The sequence below is a fragment of the Dipodomys ordii genome, unplaced genomic scaffold (genome assembly GCF_000151885.1).
Source record: "Dipodomys ordii isolate 6190 unplaced genomic scaffold, Dord_2.0 Scaffold11, whole genome shotgun sequence".
Classification (NCBI taxonomy): domain Eukaryota; kingdom Metazoa; phylum Chordata; class Mammalia; order Rodentia; family Heteromyidae; genus Dipodomys; species Dipodomys ordii.
The window spans coordinates 18622445-18638998 of NW_012267227.1; the positions used below are offsets into that span (position 1 = coordinate 18622445).

At 48.5% G+C, this 16554-nt stretch overlaps 1 protein-coding gene and 2 pseudogenes across 1 annotated transcript in view; all 3 read left to right on the top strand.

Moving 5' to 3' along the window:
- The window catches only part of Rasgrp1 (RAS guanyl releasing protein 1 (calcium and DAG-regulated)), a 37651-nt gene extending 29217 nt beyond the window's left edge, over positions 1-8434 (top strand). The window contains exons 14-17 of the mRNA XM_013010011.1: positions 664-700; positions 1393-1545; positions 5054-5412; positions 6596-8434. Of these exons, the coding sequence (XP_012865465.1) occupies positions 664-700; positions 1393-1545; positions 5054-5412; positions 6596-6730 (684 nt within the window). The 3' untranslated portion in view covers positions 6731-8434. The remainder of the gene's footprint in view (positions 1-663; positions 701-1392; positions 1546-5053; positions 5413-6595) is intronic.
- Positions 8435-11084: 2650 nt separating this feature from the next.
- LOC105981024 lies at positions 11085-11941 on the top strand (annotated as a pseudogene).
- A 492-nt stretch (positions 11942-12433) lies between these two features.
- Positions 12434-15193, top strand: LOC105981026 (annotated as a pseudogene).
- Positions 15194-16554: the final 1361 nt, after the last annotated feature.

Here is a 16554-nt window from a genome sequence, read left to right on the forward strand (position 1 = left end):
GACGTGAGAGCACGAGGCTTGGCCCTCACAACCCCTGCTCCACCCAGCTTAGCGCCCAGGCCAACCCTGCCAGCCCCAGGCCAGCCCTGCCAGCCCCAGGGTGACCCTGCCAGCCCCAGGCCAGCCCTACCAGCCCCAGGGTGACCCTGCCAGCCCCAGGCCAGCCCTGCCAGCCCCAGGCCAGCCCTGCCAGCCCCAGGCCAGCCCTGCCAGCCCCAGGCCAGCCCTGCCAGCCCCAGGGTGACCCTGCCCGTCTAATCCCCGTCTTGTTCTCCTTGGTACATGAAGGCCTTGCATGGGAGGCACAGGAGGCTGGATTTGGAGTATGCTTTTTAAGCATGCTTCAAGTATTAGGCAAAAAGAAACACAACAGCCCCCTTTCCCTGGGTTTTCAGTGTGTGTGTGTGTGTATGTTGTATGTATGTGGGGGGGGGGGAGCTGGCGGACGCATTCATCTCGGGCCATGGCCACCACAGCCACAGCAGGACCCCAGTGGTCAACACAAATGCCCCCTATTCTCAGTGTAAGGCAGAGGGGGAGCAGGGAGAGAGCAGGCGGGTCCTTCCCTGCAGCCAGAGCAGCCTGAGGGTCAGGAAGGCCGTGAGCTGGAGACCTGGCCCAGCTGAGTGACGGTGTTGTGTGTTGCCGTTTCCTCTTCCACAGCTCTGGGGAGTGATCAAGCAGGGCTATCGATGTAAAGGTAAGACTCGGCCCCGGGGTGGGGGGGCCTTCCTTACCCTGGGACCCCCCCGCTGCCCCGCAGAGGGGGCCGGTAGGCAGGAGGCAGTCAAGGGAAGACAGGCCCCAGTGGGGAGACAGAGCCTCCTGTGTCTGTGGGGACTCAGGACCTGTGAGCCCTTCCTTGTGACGAGAACAGGTCAGGCGTGTGGGCAAGAACCTTTTACCAGGAGGAAGAAAGAGTCAGGCCCAGAAGTTGGAGCCTCTAGAGGGTTCTCAGAGTGAACAGGACAGGAAGCCATCTCTTTCCTCTGAGATAAGATGCTGCTGCTCCCAATGAGGGTTCCCACAGCTCCTGAGATCAGGGCTGGGTCCAGTCAGGCTGTTCAAAGGACAGCCAGGCGCTGGTGGCTCATGCCTGTAAGCCTAGCTACTCAGGAGGCTGAGATCTGAGGATCGCAGTTTGAAGCCAGGCAGACAGGATGACCGTGAGGCTCTTACCTCCGACTAACCACCAGAAACCCAGAAGCAGAGTGGTGGCCCAAAGTGGTTAAGCCCTAGCCTTGAACAAAAAGAGCTCAGAGACAGTGCTCAGGCCAGCAGTTCCAGCCCCAAGCAAAAATTAAAAAAGATAGGGCAGACAGACAGACCGGGGAGCACTGCATGCAGAGATCTGGTGACACCAGAATGATCCAGAATGTGTCTCGTCTATAGACTGCGGGATGAACTGCCACAAGCAGTGCAAGGATCTGGTGGTGTTCGAGTGCAAGAAACGAGCAAAGAACCCGGCAGGTCCCACGGAGGGCAGTGCCTGGACAGGGCCCGTGTCCGGCCTGTACCCGCTGGGAGCCAAACACCTGCTGTACGGTGAGCGGGCGTGGGGCGCTCATCTCAGAGCGTGCGGGGAGGGCTGCGTTTGGGGCGCGGCTGCTCTGCCTTACCCTGACCTCACGGCCAGGCCAGGGCTGGCGCCGCTCACAGCTGGATTCCAGTGCAGGTCTGTCTCTCAGACTTTGGGGGGCTGAAGAGCAGATTTTCCCCCAAGAAAGAATACACGAGTGAACTGACGAGCAGACGTTCCGTTTTTTAATATAAATTAGCAAATGCCACTGGAAGACAGTGTGCGCACCACACCCCCATTTTAAGGTTACGCATCACATTAGGCGATCACACATCCTCCCAGGAAAACCGGCCGGGAGCAGCGAATCTGCTGTGGGCCGCGGCAGGCTCCCCGCGAGGCCTCCGCCCTGGCTCGCAGCACCGTGCGCTGCTCTGGGACTCTTCCTGGAGCTTAGGGCTCCTTTCCTGTTGCTCTTCCTCCTTTTGCTTCCCCAACACATAGGAATTTGACCTCAACCAGTGCTTGAGTTATAAGTTGTGATTTGAGCATAACTGCTAAGGAAAACAGGAGGCTCCAAGATCACAGAACGGAAGCAGCCACCTCGGCCCGCCTGGCGTGCCGGCCACCTGGGCGGAGACCTGGAGGTGTGCAGTCCCACACAAGCAGACCTCATCCGGGAGATAACCAATGTATCAAGAGCAGGGGGGCACATCCCAAGAGCAGGAGCGCTTACCTAGCAGCGCAGCCCCGTCAGCCCCCAGTGCTGCTGAAGCCAACACCAGGCAGCGGTGACTGGCTGTAGCCGCTCTCCCCAGGGTGCTTTACCCGGGAGCCATGGCCCTGGCTCAGCAGGTGGCTGCCTGGGCGGAGGCTGGCTCTGCCCTGCAGGGAGTGACGGCCCTACCCTTGCCACTGCGGTTGGGACACTGCCGCTGGCCCAGTGCCGGCTCCCACGGCTCTGCAATGGAAGGAGGTGCAGAGCCTGGGCCGGCACCTGCTGCTGTGCACACGACAGACCCTACGGCGAGCTTCACGCAGTCCACGCAGCCCAGTCCAAGGAGAGAGAAGCCCGGCGCCAGCCCTGTCTCCAGGCCCAGGGTCCACGGCGCCCTGGGGCTCCTCCCTGCGTGGGCACGCCCACTGCAGCGGCAGAGGCCGGCGCAGCCCCCCTGCCGCTACACCCGTGTGCTTGCGTCCACGGGGTCCGGGGCGTGGCCGCCAGAGGCCACCGCCTGTCCACAGGAAGCACCCACAGGTGCCCACTGTCTGCGCTAAGGACACCTGCTTCGGTTTTCCGCAGTGCCACAGCCCGCCTGCACCAGGGCGCCTGGCCGACAGAGCACCCGGGGGACCGGCACCCTCCCACGGGAGGGCGGCCGCACGGCATGCAGCCGAGTGGCATCGCACCAGAGGGGGTGGCTCTGTCCGACGGACCCTCTACAGTGTGTGTGGGGCGCCCTGTGCCCCAGTAACACTTCTGAGAAAGGAGCTATGGAAGCAGTCCACGCACAGGCTTAGCAGCGGAAGTGACAACTCAAGCCCTCCCCAATCAAAAGCCGGGGAACAAACGGAAGGTTCTAGAACGTAAGACCTCCCCACTCATGGCCCGGAAGGACATCGGTGCTGTGTTCACTCCACCAGGAGCAACTGGACAGTCACTACAATCCCATCAAATGTCAGCAGAAACGGCAATTCTAAAATTCATACCGAGCACAGAAGACCCCAAGTGGCCAAAGCAGCCTCAAGAGAAGAAAGCTGGAGCCAGGCACTTCCAAAACAAGATTTGTAAGACAAGACACACGGGAAAGAGCGTGAGAGCAAGCGTGGCTTCTCACCAAGCAGGCTATCCCACCGCAGGGGGATCTCCGAAGGAAGCCAGCAAGGCAGAGATGCCGTCTGCCCGTTTATCTTGGTCCTCTTCGCCACAGCTAACATGGAGCCAGCCAATCCACTATACACACACCCGTGCACAGTATAATGTAGTGCACAGTGTGGTTTATTACAGTCCACAGAGTATCATTCGTCCATATAGAAAACAGAATCCTGTTGTTTGTAGCAAATGAACTGGAAGAAACTACATTTAGTGAGATACACCATACACAGAAAGATGACCATCCGGTCTCGGTGGTTGATTACTAGGGGTGAGAGTAGAGGGAGGGGCAGGGCAGGGACATGGTCAGTGCAGATGGATGCACGCATGGGAAGAGCACACCGAGCCCGTAAACATGGAAAAGTAACGCTAGTTAGCTGGGAAGGTGGCTCAGTGGTAAAGCACTTGCCTTGCATGCCTGAGACCCTGGGTTTGATTCCTCAGCACCACATAAGCAAAAAAAAAGCCGGAAGTGGCTCTGTGGCTCAAGTGGTAGAGCGCTAGCCTTGAGCTGAAGAGCTGAGGGACAGCGCCCAGGCCCAGAGTTCAGGCCCCATGACCGGACTCCCCCCCCCCCCCACAAAAAAAGTCTCCTGGAAAAGTAATGCTAGTTATACATGGATGAAGAAAATCGCCTGGCCCTTGTCAAGACTGTCATTTAGCCTGTGACAGATTACATTCTTACAGTAGGGGGCTCTAGTACTTCATGGTATCACTGCAAATTTAAGCTTTATTTAAGTCAATATTAAATAATAGTTTGATGTAGCTCTTGGGAACAATTCTAGGATCTTAATGCCTGTCAGAGTATAAATTTAAAAATTTAAGTTGTAATCAAGAACTTTTTTCCCTTTGTCTTGATTACTCAATATCTTACCTAAAAAATTTCATCACAGAAAAAAATACATCATTTTAATGCAAATACATGTATGCTTTTTACTTATTTATATGGTTTATTTTGTGTGTGTTTTTTGTCAGTTGTGGGGCCTGAACTCTGGGCCTGGGCGCTGTCCCTCAGCTCTTCAGCTCAAGGCTAGTGCCCTACCACTTGAGCCACAGCACCACTTCTGGCTTTCTGGTGGTTAACTGGAGATTAGAGTCTCACAGACTTTTCCTTCCTGGGCTGGCTTTGAACCATGATCCTCAGATCTCAGCCTCCTGAGTAGCTAGGATTTACAGGCGTGAGCCACCAGCGCCCGGCACACATGTATCCTTTTTAATAGGCCCTTTCTCCTACATAATGATTTAATTCCAGAGCTCTGGAAAGTATTTTCCATCACTGTTTTAATGAAAGAGAACCCTAATCTATTTGTGGTAGCTGTGTGGGACCTGGTAATTGTGGAGCTGAGACTCAGTCCTGGGTGATCTCCTGTTCCCTTGGCAGCCACGCCTACTCTTGGCCAAGACATGACTGCTCTGCTTCACCGTTCTGGGCTGGTCTGTCCCATCTCCATCCACCTCCACTCACAGGGGGTGGGGCCCGGAGTTCCTGCTTGCCTCGTGGGTACTCCCGAGGCCATGGGAAGTACTGCCAGAGCATTCCTGTACACGTTCTCCACTCCTGCCCTTCTTGCCCGGTGAACCCCTGCAGCGGGAGGCAGGCAGGGGGCCCCTCGTCCCCGGCCACGCGGGGTGCTGAGTGGGCTCACGCCTGCGTGTCTCCACAGGTCCCGAGGAAGGCGCGCTGGCGATCCACGGCGGGGAGCCCGGGGAGGACAGCAAGGACCGGACCATCATGCTGATGGGCGTGTCCTCCCAGAAGATCTCCGTCCGCCTGAAGCGGGCCGTGGCTCACAAGGCCATCCAGACGGAGGCCCTGCCCTGCTCTCCTGGGCAGCTGGTGCTCTCCTCCCCGAAGGTGGCCCAGGACACCCTCTATGTGCCCCCCAGCCCCCCGTCCCCATGCCCCAGCCCGGTCCTGGTCAGAAAGCGGGCCTTCGTCAAGTGGGAGAATAAGGAGTCCTTCCTAAAGTCAAAGGAGGAGCTCCGCCGCCTCCCACTGCCGACATACCAAGAGCTGGAGCAGGTACCTCCCCTCCCTCCCACGAGGCCGGGCAGATCCAAACCAGAATGACCACTAGTGGGTTAAAGGGGGAAGAAAGGCAGAAAAGAGGCCGTGTTGCTGATTATAAGTAACGGAAGCCCATTCGTAAACCTAACTGTACCTACGTATGTGGACATTATACGGTGTTCAGTTAAGTCCTCATAGACCAATAATAAACTGGGCTAAATACTATGTGGTACTCTGTAAAATAGAGGGCTAGGATTCCACACTCCAGCTCCAGACCTCGGCACTGCACAGGCCCGTGCTGGGAGCTGCTGTAGTCAGTGCAGAACCCCTCCCCCCCGCCCCCAGCCCCCCTCTCACCGCCTCCCTGCTCCTTTTGCTAGATCCACATCAGAGGAGCAACGTTCTGTCCTCCTATTATGTGAAATCCTATGCCTTGTCCATAATTCAACAGTCCTATCCACAACCAGCTAGCCAGATGAAGCCAGTGTTTAAAACAGCATGCAAAATGGAACTGTTGTCTTACTGAAGATTGCATGTTATTTTAGCGTCTGTATCCCTCTGACTCAGCACGCACAGGACAAGTCAAGTGAAGACTCCGCCCTCTGGTCTGAAACTAGATGGCAGTGTTTTCTCCTCCTATGAAATGTAGACCTGCCACCTACTCCAGGGAGCGAGGCAGCAGACAGCGAGGGCTGTGTGCCACCTGTGAAGCCCGCAGCTAGCCGTAGAGAATCCACTCAGATGCTCGTGGACTCGGTTACCAGACGCTGCCCAGTGTGCTATAATGCAACAACACCGGCCTCACCATCAGAAGCCTAGAAATCAGCTGAGGGCTCTAATTAAATTCCGGCCAATTAGATAACTAATCCCAGTTTAGGAGGTGGGGCCAAATTCTTACTTTTATCCAAAGAGAACCATTAGTTTGCAGTGGCTTGGGGAGGGGAACAGTATTCCATTTCATGGTATAGGATTTTCCAGCCCTGCTGTCATGGCTCAGCCCGGTTAAGAATGGCTACACAGCATGCCACGGCTGTGCTCCGAGTCGAGTGGCTTCCCAGACCGGCAGACACTCGCACCCATGACACTGCTGTGTGGCATGCTGTGCTTTCCAGCCGGTGGACAGGAGGGAGCCCTCCTGCTCCAGCCCAGCCGCTGCTCCCACTGCTGCATTAACCAGCTTCATTCTCCTCCCCTGTAGGAAATAAATACCCTGAAGGCCGACAACGAGGCCCTGAAGATCCAACTGAAATACGCACAGAAGAAAATAGAATCCCTCCGGCTGGAAAAGAATAATCATGTCTTGGCCCAAATGGAGCACGGAGACTGCTCTTAGCCCACAAACAAAAGCAGGGATGAGCACCCCCCATCCTGGACCCTGGGCTCACTAGCAGACCCAAGGTGATGTCTACAAAAGCAGCAGCCATGACTGCTCGTGAACGGGAGGCTTCGTACCGCACCGAGCGGAGGAAGGCGGGAATGTGAAGCCTGTGGCGTTCATAATGCAACTCTTTTCTAGAATGAACACCAAGTGTGCTAAAGTGTGATGACAGTTTTCTGGGAAGGGAACAGCTCAGGTGGCCTGCTTCTCCCTTAGACCGGCAACCTCGGGGAAAAAGTCTGCTTTCTTCTGAAAGAGGGGCTTTACTTCGTTCCACCCAAAAACCATCACCCACACCCAGAATGACTTCTACAGGCCAGCATTCTTTGTGAATCTGGTTCTGACCTCACTACCTCAGATCTAACCAATCAGCCTCGGTCCTCCCCCCACCCCCTTCCCCAGCCTCTGACCTGAGCACATGACCCAACTGCACAGCCACTCACACTTGTGGCCTTAAAGTCCTTCCAGAATAACACACTCACTGCCAGAAACAGCTACCACGTGTTATACACGATGGTGAGCTGGCTAAAATACACAGCATAAACATGCTATCCCATGCATTCTGCACTAAGAATTAGGGATGTATGGCTTTATTAAAGAAACAGTCTATGAAGAATGGTTAACCATTCATAGTCTCTTTTTTTAAAAAAAAAAAAGTTAAGTTATTTTAAAGTTTTATTTGAACTGGATTGTGCGAAAACTGTCTTCACTATTAGAAATAAGCTAATTGGATCAGTGTTGTACGTAGCTGACGGCATGTACATATGTGTATCACATGTATATACGGTAACAGGCATGCATGTGTCACTGCAGTTTGTTGCAAGATGGAGAAATTGCTTACAATGTAGAGTATACTGTTGTGTAAAATCACAAACACCCTCCTATGACTCTTCTGTTGGGAAGGTGAATGATAAATAGGTTCATTTGGTTGCCTGAGCAGCTATTCACAAACTGTTGTTGGCCTCTTCGTAGTTCTCTCTAGAAATTTTCTGATTGTCTGGGGGGAGTGAGACTTTGCCCCCAGCTTGCAAGCTCTGATGGTGCACTGACTCACACAAGGACTGCTAAGAATTGAATCTCAACCAGGTCCCAGACCTGCCGCCACCAGCACCCGGTGTCCCTGCTTGGAGGACTCAGGTTGCACAGGCAGCTTCTTCATTTGCATGCACATCTGTGTAGCGCTCTCGTGACAGAGAACTGGCTTGTGGCCAAACTGGAGTTTTCAAAGTCACTTTACTTGCAGACTCATCCTTTTCCCAAACCTGAACTCAGAAGTCTCCAATCCAGGCAGCGCTGCTGGGGTCCCCCGCACTGCATGATGCCCTCAGAGCAGCTCTCGTTCCTTGTTTTCCATGGAACGCGTGAAGACCTGCATTCACTACAGCTTCTCGAATGGAAAGGGCCTGGCTCAGGGCTTTTAAACAGCCATGGAACACAATTCTTTCTCTTCACCCAGAATACGGGCCACAGGTTAGTTTGCACAGAAATAATCTGTTCTCATGGCACTGGAACAAAAAATGTGCCGCAGAAAAGCGAGTGAGTGAACTGTGTCGGCTGCAGCTTCGGGAGCCAGTGGAACCTGAAAGAATCTGAGACCAGCTGGGCGCCAGTGGCTCACACCTGTAATCTGAGAGTCACAGTTCAAAGCCAGCCCAGGCAGGAAAGCCCATGAGACTCTTTATCTCCAGTGAACCACCAGAAAACCAGAAGTGGCGCTGTGGCTCAAAGTGGTAGAGCGGTGGCCTTGAGCTGAAGAGCTGAGGGACAGCGCCCAGGCCCAGAGTTCAAGCCCCACAACTGACAGAGAAAAAAAAGAATCTGAAACATGGTTTTGTCTTACTGAGCCTAGGCTGTGAATACGGTCCCCCGTACCCGAGCCAGGGGCAGATGGCATTTCTCAGCACCACGGGCACTCAGGGTCTCTGTGGACGCCCCTCTTCCTGGCCATTGGCAAGTTTGTTGAAAGTGTGTAAGATAAAGAAGTACAAGGAAAAAGCCAATGTATAGATTGTAAAAGTTTTTTTAAATACTTAAATGTAAGTTTTCTTTATGTAGTATTTATATGATAAAGGACATTAAGACCCCTGCCATCTAACTGTCTCGTGTTTGTACAAGTTTCAGCTCCACACCTACTGCTACCCTGGCTCTATATTCCTGTTCCATTAAACTGAGTTTTGGTGATAAAGCAAAGTGACTGCTACTCAATTCCAAATTTTCTAGCTTCTTTTTTACCATGAAGAAGTAACAGTAGAAAATATCTGACCACCACCTTATTCATAGCACCCTACGGTGATCCCCAAATACTATGATCCCCAAATACTAGTCTAGATAAGCCAGAAATAACAATACACTCTGCAGCCGCAGAACTTAGACAAAGATGGGAGAATCATGGGCTTGACACCAGCCTGGGGTATTTTGTTTAAACCAGATATCAAAGGAAAAAAACCTTAAAAGTAGTCATAAACCCTTGTTGGCAACTGGTGTTAGAGAAAAAAAACAAAAACAAAAAAACCAAGTAAGCCCTCACACTTATATTCCTAGCTACTCAGGAACTGAGGTCTGAGAATCACACTACAAAGCCAGCCAGGCAAGAAAGCCCATGAAACTCTTTATCTCCAATTTACCACAAAAAAAGTCAGAAGTAGAGCTGTGGCTCAAGTGGTAGAGTCCCAGTCTTGAGCAAAGAATCTCAGGGACAGCACCCAGGCCCTGAGTTCGAGCCTCAGGATGAGCACACCTACACACACACACGCACACATGTACAAATGTAAAGAAAGTGGTTTGCTGGTTCTGAAATATTTTACTCAATTACTCAATATAGATGTTCTAATTTATATATATTTTTTTGCAATTCATAACTACTGATAAAGCTGTTTTCTTAAAAGCATTTTCTTGCCGGGCACCAGGGGCTCACAGCTGTAAATCCTAGCTACTCAGGAGGCTGAGATCTGAGGATCGCAGTTCAAAGGTAGCCCCAGCAAGAAAGTCCATGAGACTCTTACCTCCAATAAACCACAAGAAAACTGGAAGTGGCGCTGTGGCTTAAGTGGTAGAGCGCTCACCTTGAGCTGAAGAGCTGAGGGACAGTGCCCAGGCCCAGAGTTCAAACCCCACGACCAAAAAAAGTATTTTCTTCAAATTTATTAAATTGTCTTCATTAAATACCCCCCCTCCACACACACACACAGAATTTACTAATAATCAAAAGCATTGTTTTTCTATCTGAGGACCTGGCCTGAAAACTACTGCCCAAGACTGGAGCATGCACGCCATGTCAGTTGTAACAGTTCAGATTTTGCCACAGCGCTTACTGTGATGGTCAACCCCAGACACCAAGTACCGCCCTGGCCATTTGGCCGAGTGGCCAGACCGAAGGAAGCTGACCAGCAGCCCCCACGGAGAGCCTGGAGTGGACTGAAAACGGTCCGTGTCCAGGACATGAACACCACAACATTCACTCTTAAGCCTCCCACAACTGCCCTTCCAAAACAATTCCCTACCAACGCCCTGAAGCACTGGCAAGCGGGAATTCTTCATCTGACAACAGAGGACAAATGAACCTTGAGAGCTAGTCATCTCAATCCAAAGTGCTCAGGGGCCTCCTGCTGTAACTCACAACCTTGGATCCCTGAGCCTCCTTTCCTCCAATCACCACCCACACAGGGCCACCAAGAAAGTTTCCCAGTGTTCTGTGAGCCAATCACCAGCAGGCGCAGTGCTGTGGGACGCGGCTCAGCCCGCCTCCTCTCACCAGGTGAGATCCCCTTCTACACCAGCGCTGCTTCTCACGCCCACGAGACTGGGGTGTGCCCTGTGCTCCTGTGACCTAACTCGAATCTCTTTTCATGTAGCTTGTCGCACAAAGACCACACAGGTTTCAAATCCACTTGAAGAATAAATCGGAGCAAAAAGACGGCCCGGTGGCACTGAGGGGACTCTCTTATAGAAATACTACTAATGGTCACCTACTGAAACACGGTGACATCCCTTTCCCCGTGTCCTAAAAAACCATTCTTCTATCAGAGGAGCACAAAAAGGCAACCGACTGTTACAGCTATGTCCTTGATGCGATTCCACAGTCCAAACTCATTCATGACAAAATACTTTTGTTTTCCAAGTTCGATGGTAATAAATAATGACATTTTTAAAAATAATTTTTGTGGGTTTTGTTGTTTTTTAAAGACACTGCATGATTGGCAGAGCCACGGCGGTGGCCATGGACTGTGCTGTAATGGCGATGGTTTCTGGATTGTGTTATTTGTTTTGGAATCTCAAAACAACTCACAAACAGTAAATTCTTCATTGTATTTACTTTGTCCAGAGGACGATGTATTCCTAACAAGAATCAGTAATTGAAAAAACAAGATTAAGTATAAATTACGTTAAAATGAAGTTTTGATCAGCAGAGGTGCTATTACCAGATCTGTCTTCTGAGTATAAATTGAAAATGAGTGAAGTTCAAGCCATGCTGGAATTTTTTGTGGAGCTACAATGTGGAATATTCCAGAGTTTTTATACCAGATTCATGCAACAATGAGAATGCCACCAAGATTTCCCCACAGAGCAGAAGCCAGTCTGTTACACGTAACAGCACTTGAGCCACAGTGTTTTTCTGGTGAATTGGAAATGAGACTCACGGACTTTCCTGCCCAGGCTGGCTTTGAACTGCGATCCTCAAATCCCAGCCTCCTGAGTAGCTAGGATGACAGGTGTGAGCCACCAGCGCCCGGCAAGGTGGTTTTAAATGACGTAATGATCTTCAAAGTCAAAATGTTGTTGGATCAAAGACTGAAAAAACCCTTTAGAAAATTAATTTTCTACCTTGGATCTACACTTCACAGAAGGAGATTACTTGGCAGATGATCTGAGTGCTTTACAACTAATAAGTAACTGGACTTTGAAGCTGCAGTTTAGCCTCTATTGAGGGCTTGATCATCATGTGAAGGCCATGCTTGATTATATCCACTTTTTCTGTGATATCTGTTACAGTTCACACGTCACTGGTTGCGCTACACCAACCACTAGTAAGCTTCCTTCACCCTGTGAAGACTACCTGGTTAAACAGAAATGCACCAGAACAAAACAAAGACTGGGATTCCAGTCGGGAAAGTGTGGTTTGGCATTAACTACACAAGACACCGCACTCTCCTACACCATGCTATATGAGCGCCTTCTCAGAAAACCGTCAAGAACCCAGAAAGATACCTGTGTAGTACAGGAAATGGATGTAGAAGCTCAACTTACTCAAATATGTGAAGAAAACAGAAAATCCTAATTTGTAGAACTTAGAAATATGAATCTTGCACAACTGTGCTCACTTCTGATGGCCTTATGGGGACAATTTCTAGACGTTTTAACACTACATGAACTAAGAATATCACTAGCACAAGAACACCAGACCTTGAGGGGTCGCGATTTTCTGTGGCTCTTTTGCTTTGAACATCCTAGGAAAACTGCGATTGCATTCCAAGAACTTCATGGAGTCACCTACAGATGTGCACCACTATCAAAACCACCTCCTTCTGCAGTTCTCTTCCACCCCTACCTATTGATTGTAGTGAATTAGATACGAGATCTCAATTCATTACCTATAATCTTTCAAGATATGTATTTTGAAGGCAAATTTGCCATCTGCCAGATGACAGTGAAACCACACCCATGGAACAAAACCTGGCATCCAGAAGCACATCAGATGAATGCCATGGTCATCAAACAGCCCCACCTTCAGAAGTTAGAACTCTTGAAGTCCAGTGACAAAGATCCTTTCCATGGGGAGAAATAACTAAAAAGAGGATGCCGGACAGATACAACTATTTGTGGATAATTTACTACCTTAAGTCCTTAGAATCTGATGGTAAATCCAAATATACAGAAGCAACAGTTGAAAAGGAAGCTGCAGGAAGCAAAGTACCATTCTGCTGGAGAATCATTAGCTAAATTAGAACGTAACCCACCTGCTGCTTCTACAGAAGAATATCATGTTGTAGGAAGGGGAGATACAATTAGATTACCAGATATGAATGCCACATAGGCCTCTTCTAGATTTTCAGACTCAGGTGTTTGAAGTGAGCCAAGTTCTTCTTGCAACCCATCCAAACTCCAAGATGGTCTTTCCAACTGCACAAGGTCCTTTCAGTGAAAGATTATTTCCTCAGCATTTGGTGAAACCTGATTATAATGTAACATTTTCATTAGGAAACCATTGCACGGAGAGTACCAGTGCTTTACGTGAGATAGTCATCATTGATACCTATAAACTCTCTACCTTCTGGTGATGAACTGTCACCCAATGAAAATTCTAAGGAATCTGTTGTACTTGAATGCCATCTAGTAGATAGCAAACTGTACTAAGTCTAGTAAACTGTACTAAGCCTACCAAAATATGGTGAATTCTAAAAAAGTCAAGTATTATTTTGCAACAGCAATGTGTTGTATTTTCAGGGCATTTGGGCAGTGAAACTTGAATACATTCCTCAAATGCAAGCACTAAAGACCCTTTCCAACTTGCTTTTTCAGATAAAGATAGTTCCAGTGGTGTGAAAGGTAGCTGCAACTCCAAACCTAACTTGGACACTATTTATAGACTCCCAGAGTCCTAATAGGGCATAGTAACCCCTAGGGAACAGCAGTTGCATGAAGTTCAAAGCTGATTTCATTGGGCACTGAGGGCTTGTGTTGTTTCAGGTTCCATTTCTACTAGTGGAGAAGTTCGTGATGGTAGAACCGTGGAAAGAAAAAGTAACGATCTATTAGATCTCAAATTTCTTCAGGACCCCAGCTCACGGGAGTGTGAGTGAGTCTTTTTCGGCCAGTGCTGATGTTAGTAAAGCAAGGGCTTGTAGAAAATTATTTTGGCTCTGAGAGCAGTCCAGGTATTTCTGATGCACGTCTTGTTAGCTTCTGCAGTTCTGATAGTTCTTAGAAGGAAATGTGTAAAAAAGGAAATAGTAACCTTCAGCAGGAACAGAGCAAAAGGGATGAGGAGGAAGAACAGGATCAAGAACTGGTTCAAAATAGGTATTATGAAGAAACACATTATCCAACTTTGGATGGAACAGGAAGTGCTTGCTCTGCAGGCAGAGATGCTGAAGCAGGAGGAGGACTTGGAACACTGAAAAAGTAAACAGTGATTATCCAAGGGATGGGAGGCATATGCCTGCGGTTTGTACTTCTGGGTGTCTTTTCCATCTGCAACACGAGTCTCCTTGTAGTCTTAAGTATTCTTCTAAAAGTAAATCTGATGCCATATTACAAAGCAGCCACACAGCATTCCTTACAACTTTACACCCTCAATTTCTTGATATGAAAATTCACCAAAACCTCAAAGACAAGCCTTCCTTCAGGAAAAAGAATTGAAGCAATTTAAACTCCCTGGATCCATGTACAGTGATGTCCCTCTGCTGGCATCTTCAGTACCTTACTTCAGCATGGGAGAAGACAAAGGCTCTAAAGACGGAGTGCAACTCACTGTCTGTGTGCATGGTTTACATGGTCACAGTGCAGATCTTTGACTGGTAAAAACTTACATTGAAGTTGGACTGCCTAGAGGAAGAAATGATTTTTCTTATGTCTGAAAGAAATCAAAATGATTCTTTTGCTGATTTTGAGAGCATGACCGATCGCCTTTTGGATGAAATAATACAATATATTCAAATATATAGTCTAACAGTCTCAAAAATAAGCTTTATTGGACATTCATTGGGCAATTTAATAATTCATCCAGTGCTTACAAGGCCAAGGTTTAAACAATACCTCAGCAAACTTCGTATTTTTCTCTCTGGACCTCACCTTGGTACACTCTACAACAGCAGTGCTCTAGTTAACACAGGTCTCTGGTTTATGCAAAAATGGAATAAATCAGGTTCTCTTTTGCAAATGCCATGTTGAGATTACTCTGACCCTCCTCAAACATTTTTATTTATAGCTCGGTAAAAGGACTTCAGTATTTCAACAATGTCGTGCTGGTTGAATCCCTACCGGGCCCTTCCATTCCTTATCATTTCTGCCCACACGGAAATGTGTAAAACAGGTTTAAAGGACAAGCAGTCCGGACAAATCCATTCAGAAACGATCCACAACTTGTTTCACCCAGTCCTACAAAGCAAAGGCTGTGATCTGTCATCAGTGCATTGCCCAGGACAGCGAATTCACCCATTGGAAAAGCTGCTCATAGAGCCGTTCTTGATTCGAGATATTTTTAGAGAAGTTCTTTCTGGTTGCTGCCCTCAAATATTTCCAGTAAGATAAAAGCATCGTTAGAGGTTTGACAATTACCTCATCCAACAGTGATTTAAATGATGTACTATAGTTAAATGTAGATGTCAGTAAGTTCTAAGACTTACTTACACATTTTTTTACGGAAGATAATTTATATCATCCATGCGCAGAGCTTTCTAAACATCAACTTTAATGTGGCTGTGCAATTTTATCTTTTTACTTTTCTATGACTTTTTCATATTTTTGGGGGGGGGGTCTGGTCGTGGGGCCTGAACTCTGGGCCTGGGCACTGTCCCTCAGCTCTTCACTCAAGGCTAGCGCTCTACCACTTGAGCCACAGCGCCACTTCCGGCTTCTTTTTTTTTGGTTATGTGGTGCTGAGGAATCGAACCCAGGGCCTCAGGCATGCAAGGCAAGCACTCTACCACTGAGCCACCTTCCCAGCCCTTTTTCATACATTTTGCTCACTACATATGTCAGTGGACTTCAAGCCCATATGGATGTCTGCTTTCACAATTCTTACATCAGACTACATCTACTGGAGGCTGTTATTGCTAGAATAGCATGAGATTTTTAATTTTCTAGTTTTGGGGTATTATTCAGCTAACTATAAATTTTTCTTTTAACATTTACTGTGTTTTAACTGAAAATAAAATTATGGCTACTCAAATATAGTTTTGATATCAACTTCTTCACTCCTAAAGCATCCCTTTATCCTGTGATCAAACCAGGTAGCTCACACACGACGATGCTGTGACTGTTTGTTACGAAAGCATTGCATATATCATGCCTATTAAAATATATTTTCTGTTGTTGGTTTAAGTCTCATCTCTCATATTGACTTTTATCACTGGAATCTCTGTGTTCACGTTAGCAGCACATAAACATTTTTGAATTCCCTCTGCCTTGATTGGGCTGGAATTTTGCTAAATTTGGTAATGTTGCCTGAGCCTTTTGACTCCATTTCTTTAGCTTTTTCATGGACTTTCTTGTATGTACACAATAATTAAATGCTGAGATTTATGTAATACTTTTTACACGTTTGGTGATATAGATGCACACTTTTTTGATATACGAAGACATTAAATTTTGACATTACTAAAGGTGCTGAATAACATTAAATTCACTACTTTCCTTCCCTGTTTTTCTTATGATACACTAAGGGTGAATGGAAAGTCTGTTTGCATTCATGAATTGTAATGGACAGAAGGTTTTTGTAAGTATGTATTATCTAATTGATGCATGTTTATTTTCAGCATTGTGTTCCTTGATTTGGGTGTAAATAAATGAACAAATGTATGTCTGGAGGAATAGCTAAAAAAAAAAAAAAAAAAGACACTGCATGCCCCACGCCCCAGTACAGAGTGCAGAGCAAAGCACTGCTGGCTCAAACGGCGGGAGGTCTGAGTGAGGTCTGCTTCAGGATGACCTTCCAGCCCGCGACCTGAACACCAGCCTGAGGAGCCCAGCTCAGAGGCTACTGACTCTTAGTATCTCCTATACCCTCCCCCCCCACCTCCGTATGGGTCCCCATAGCCTCTTCCCCCATAGCCCCCTCTTCC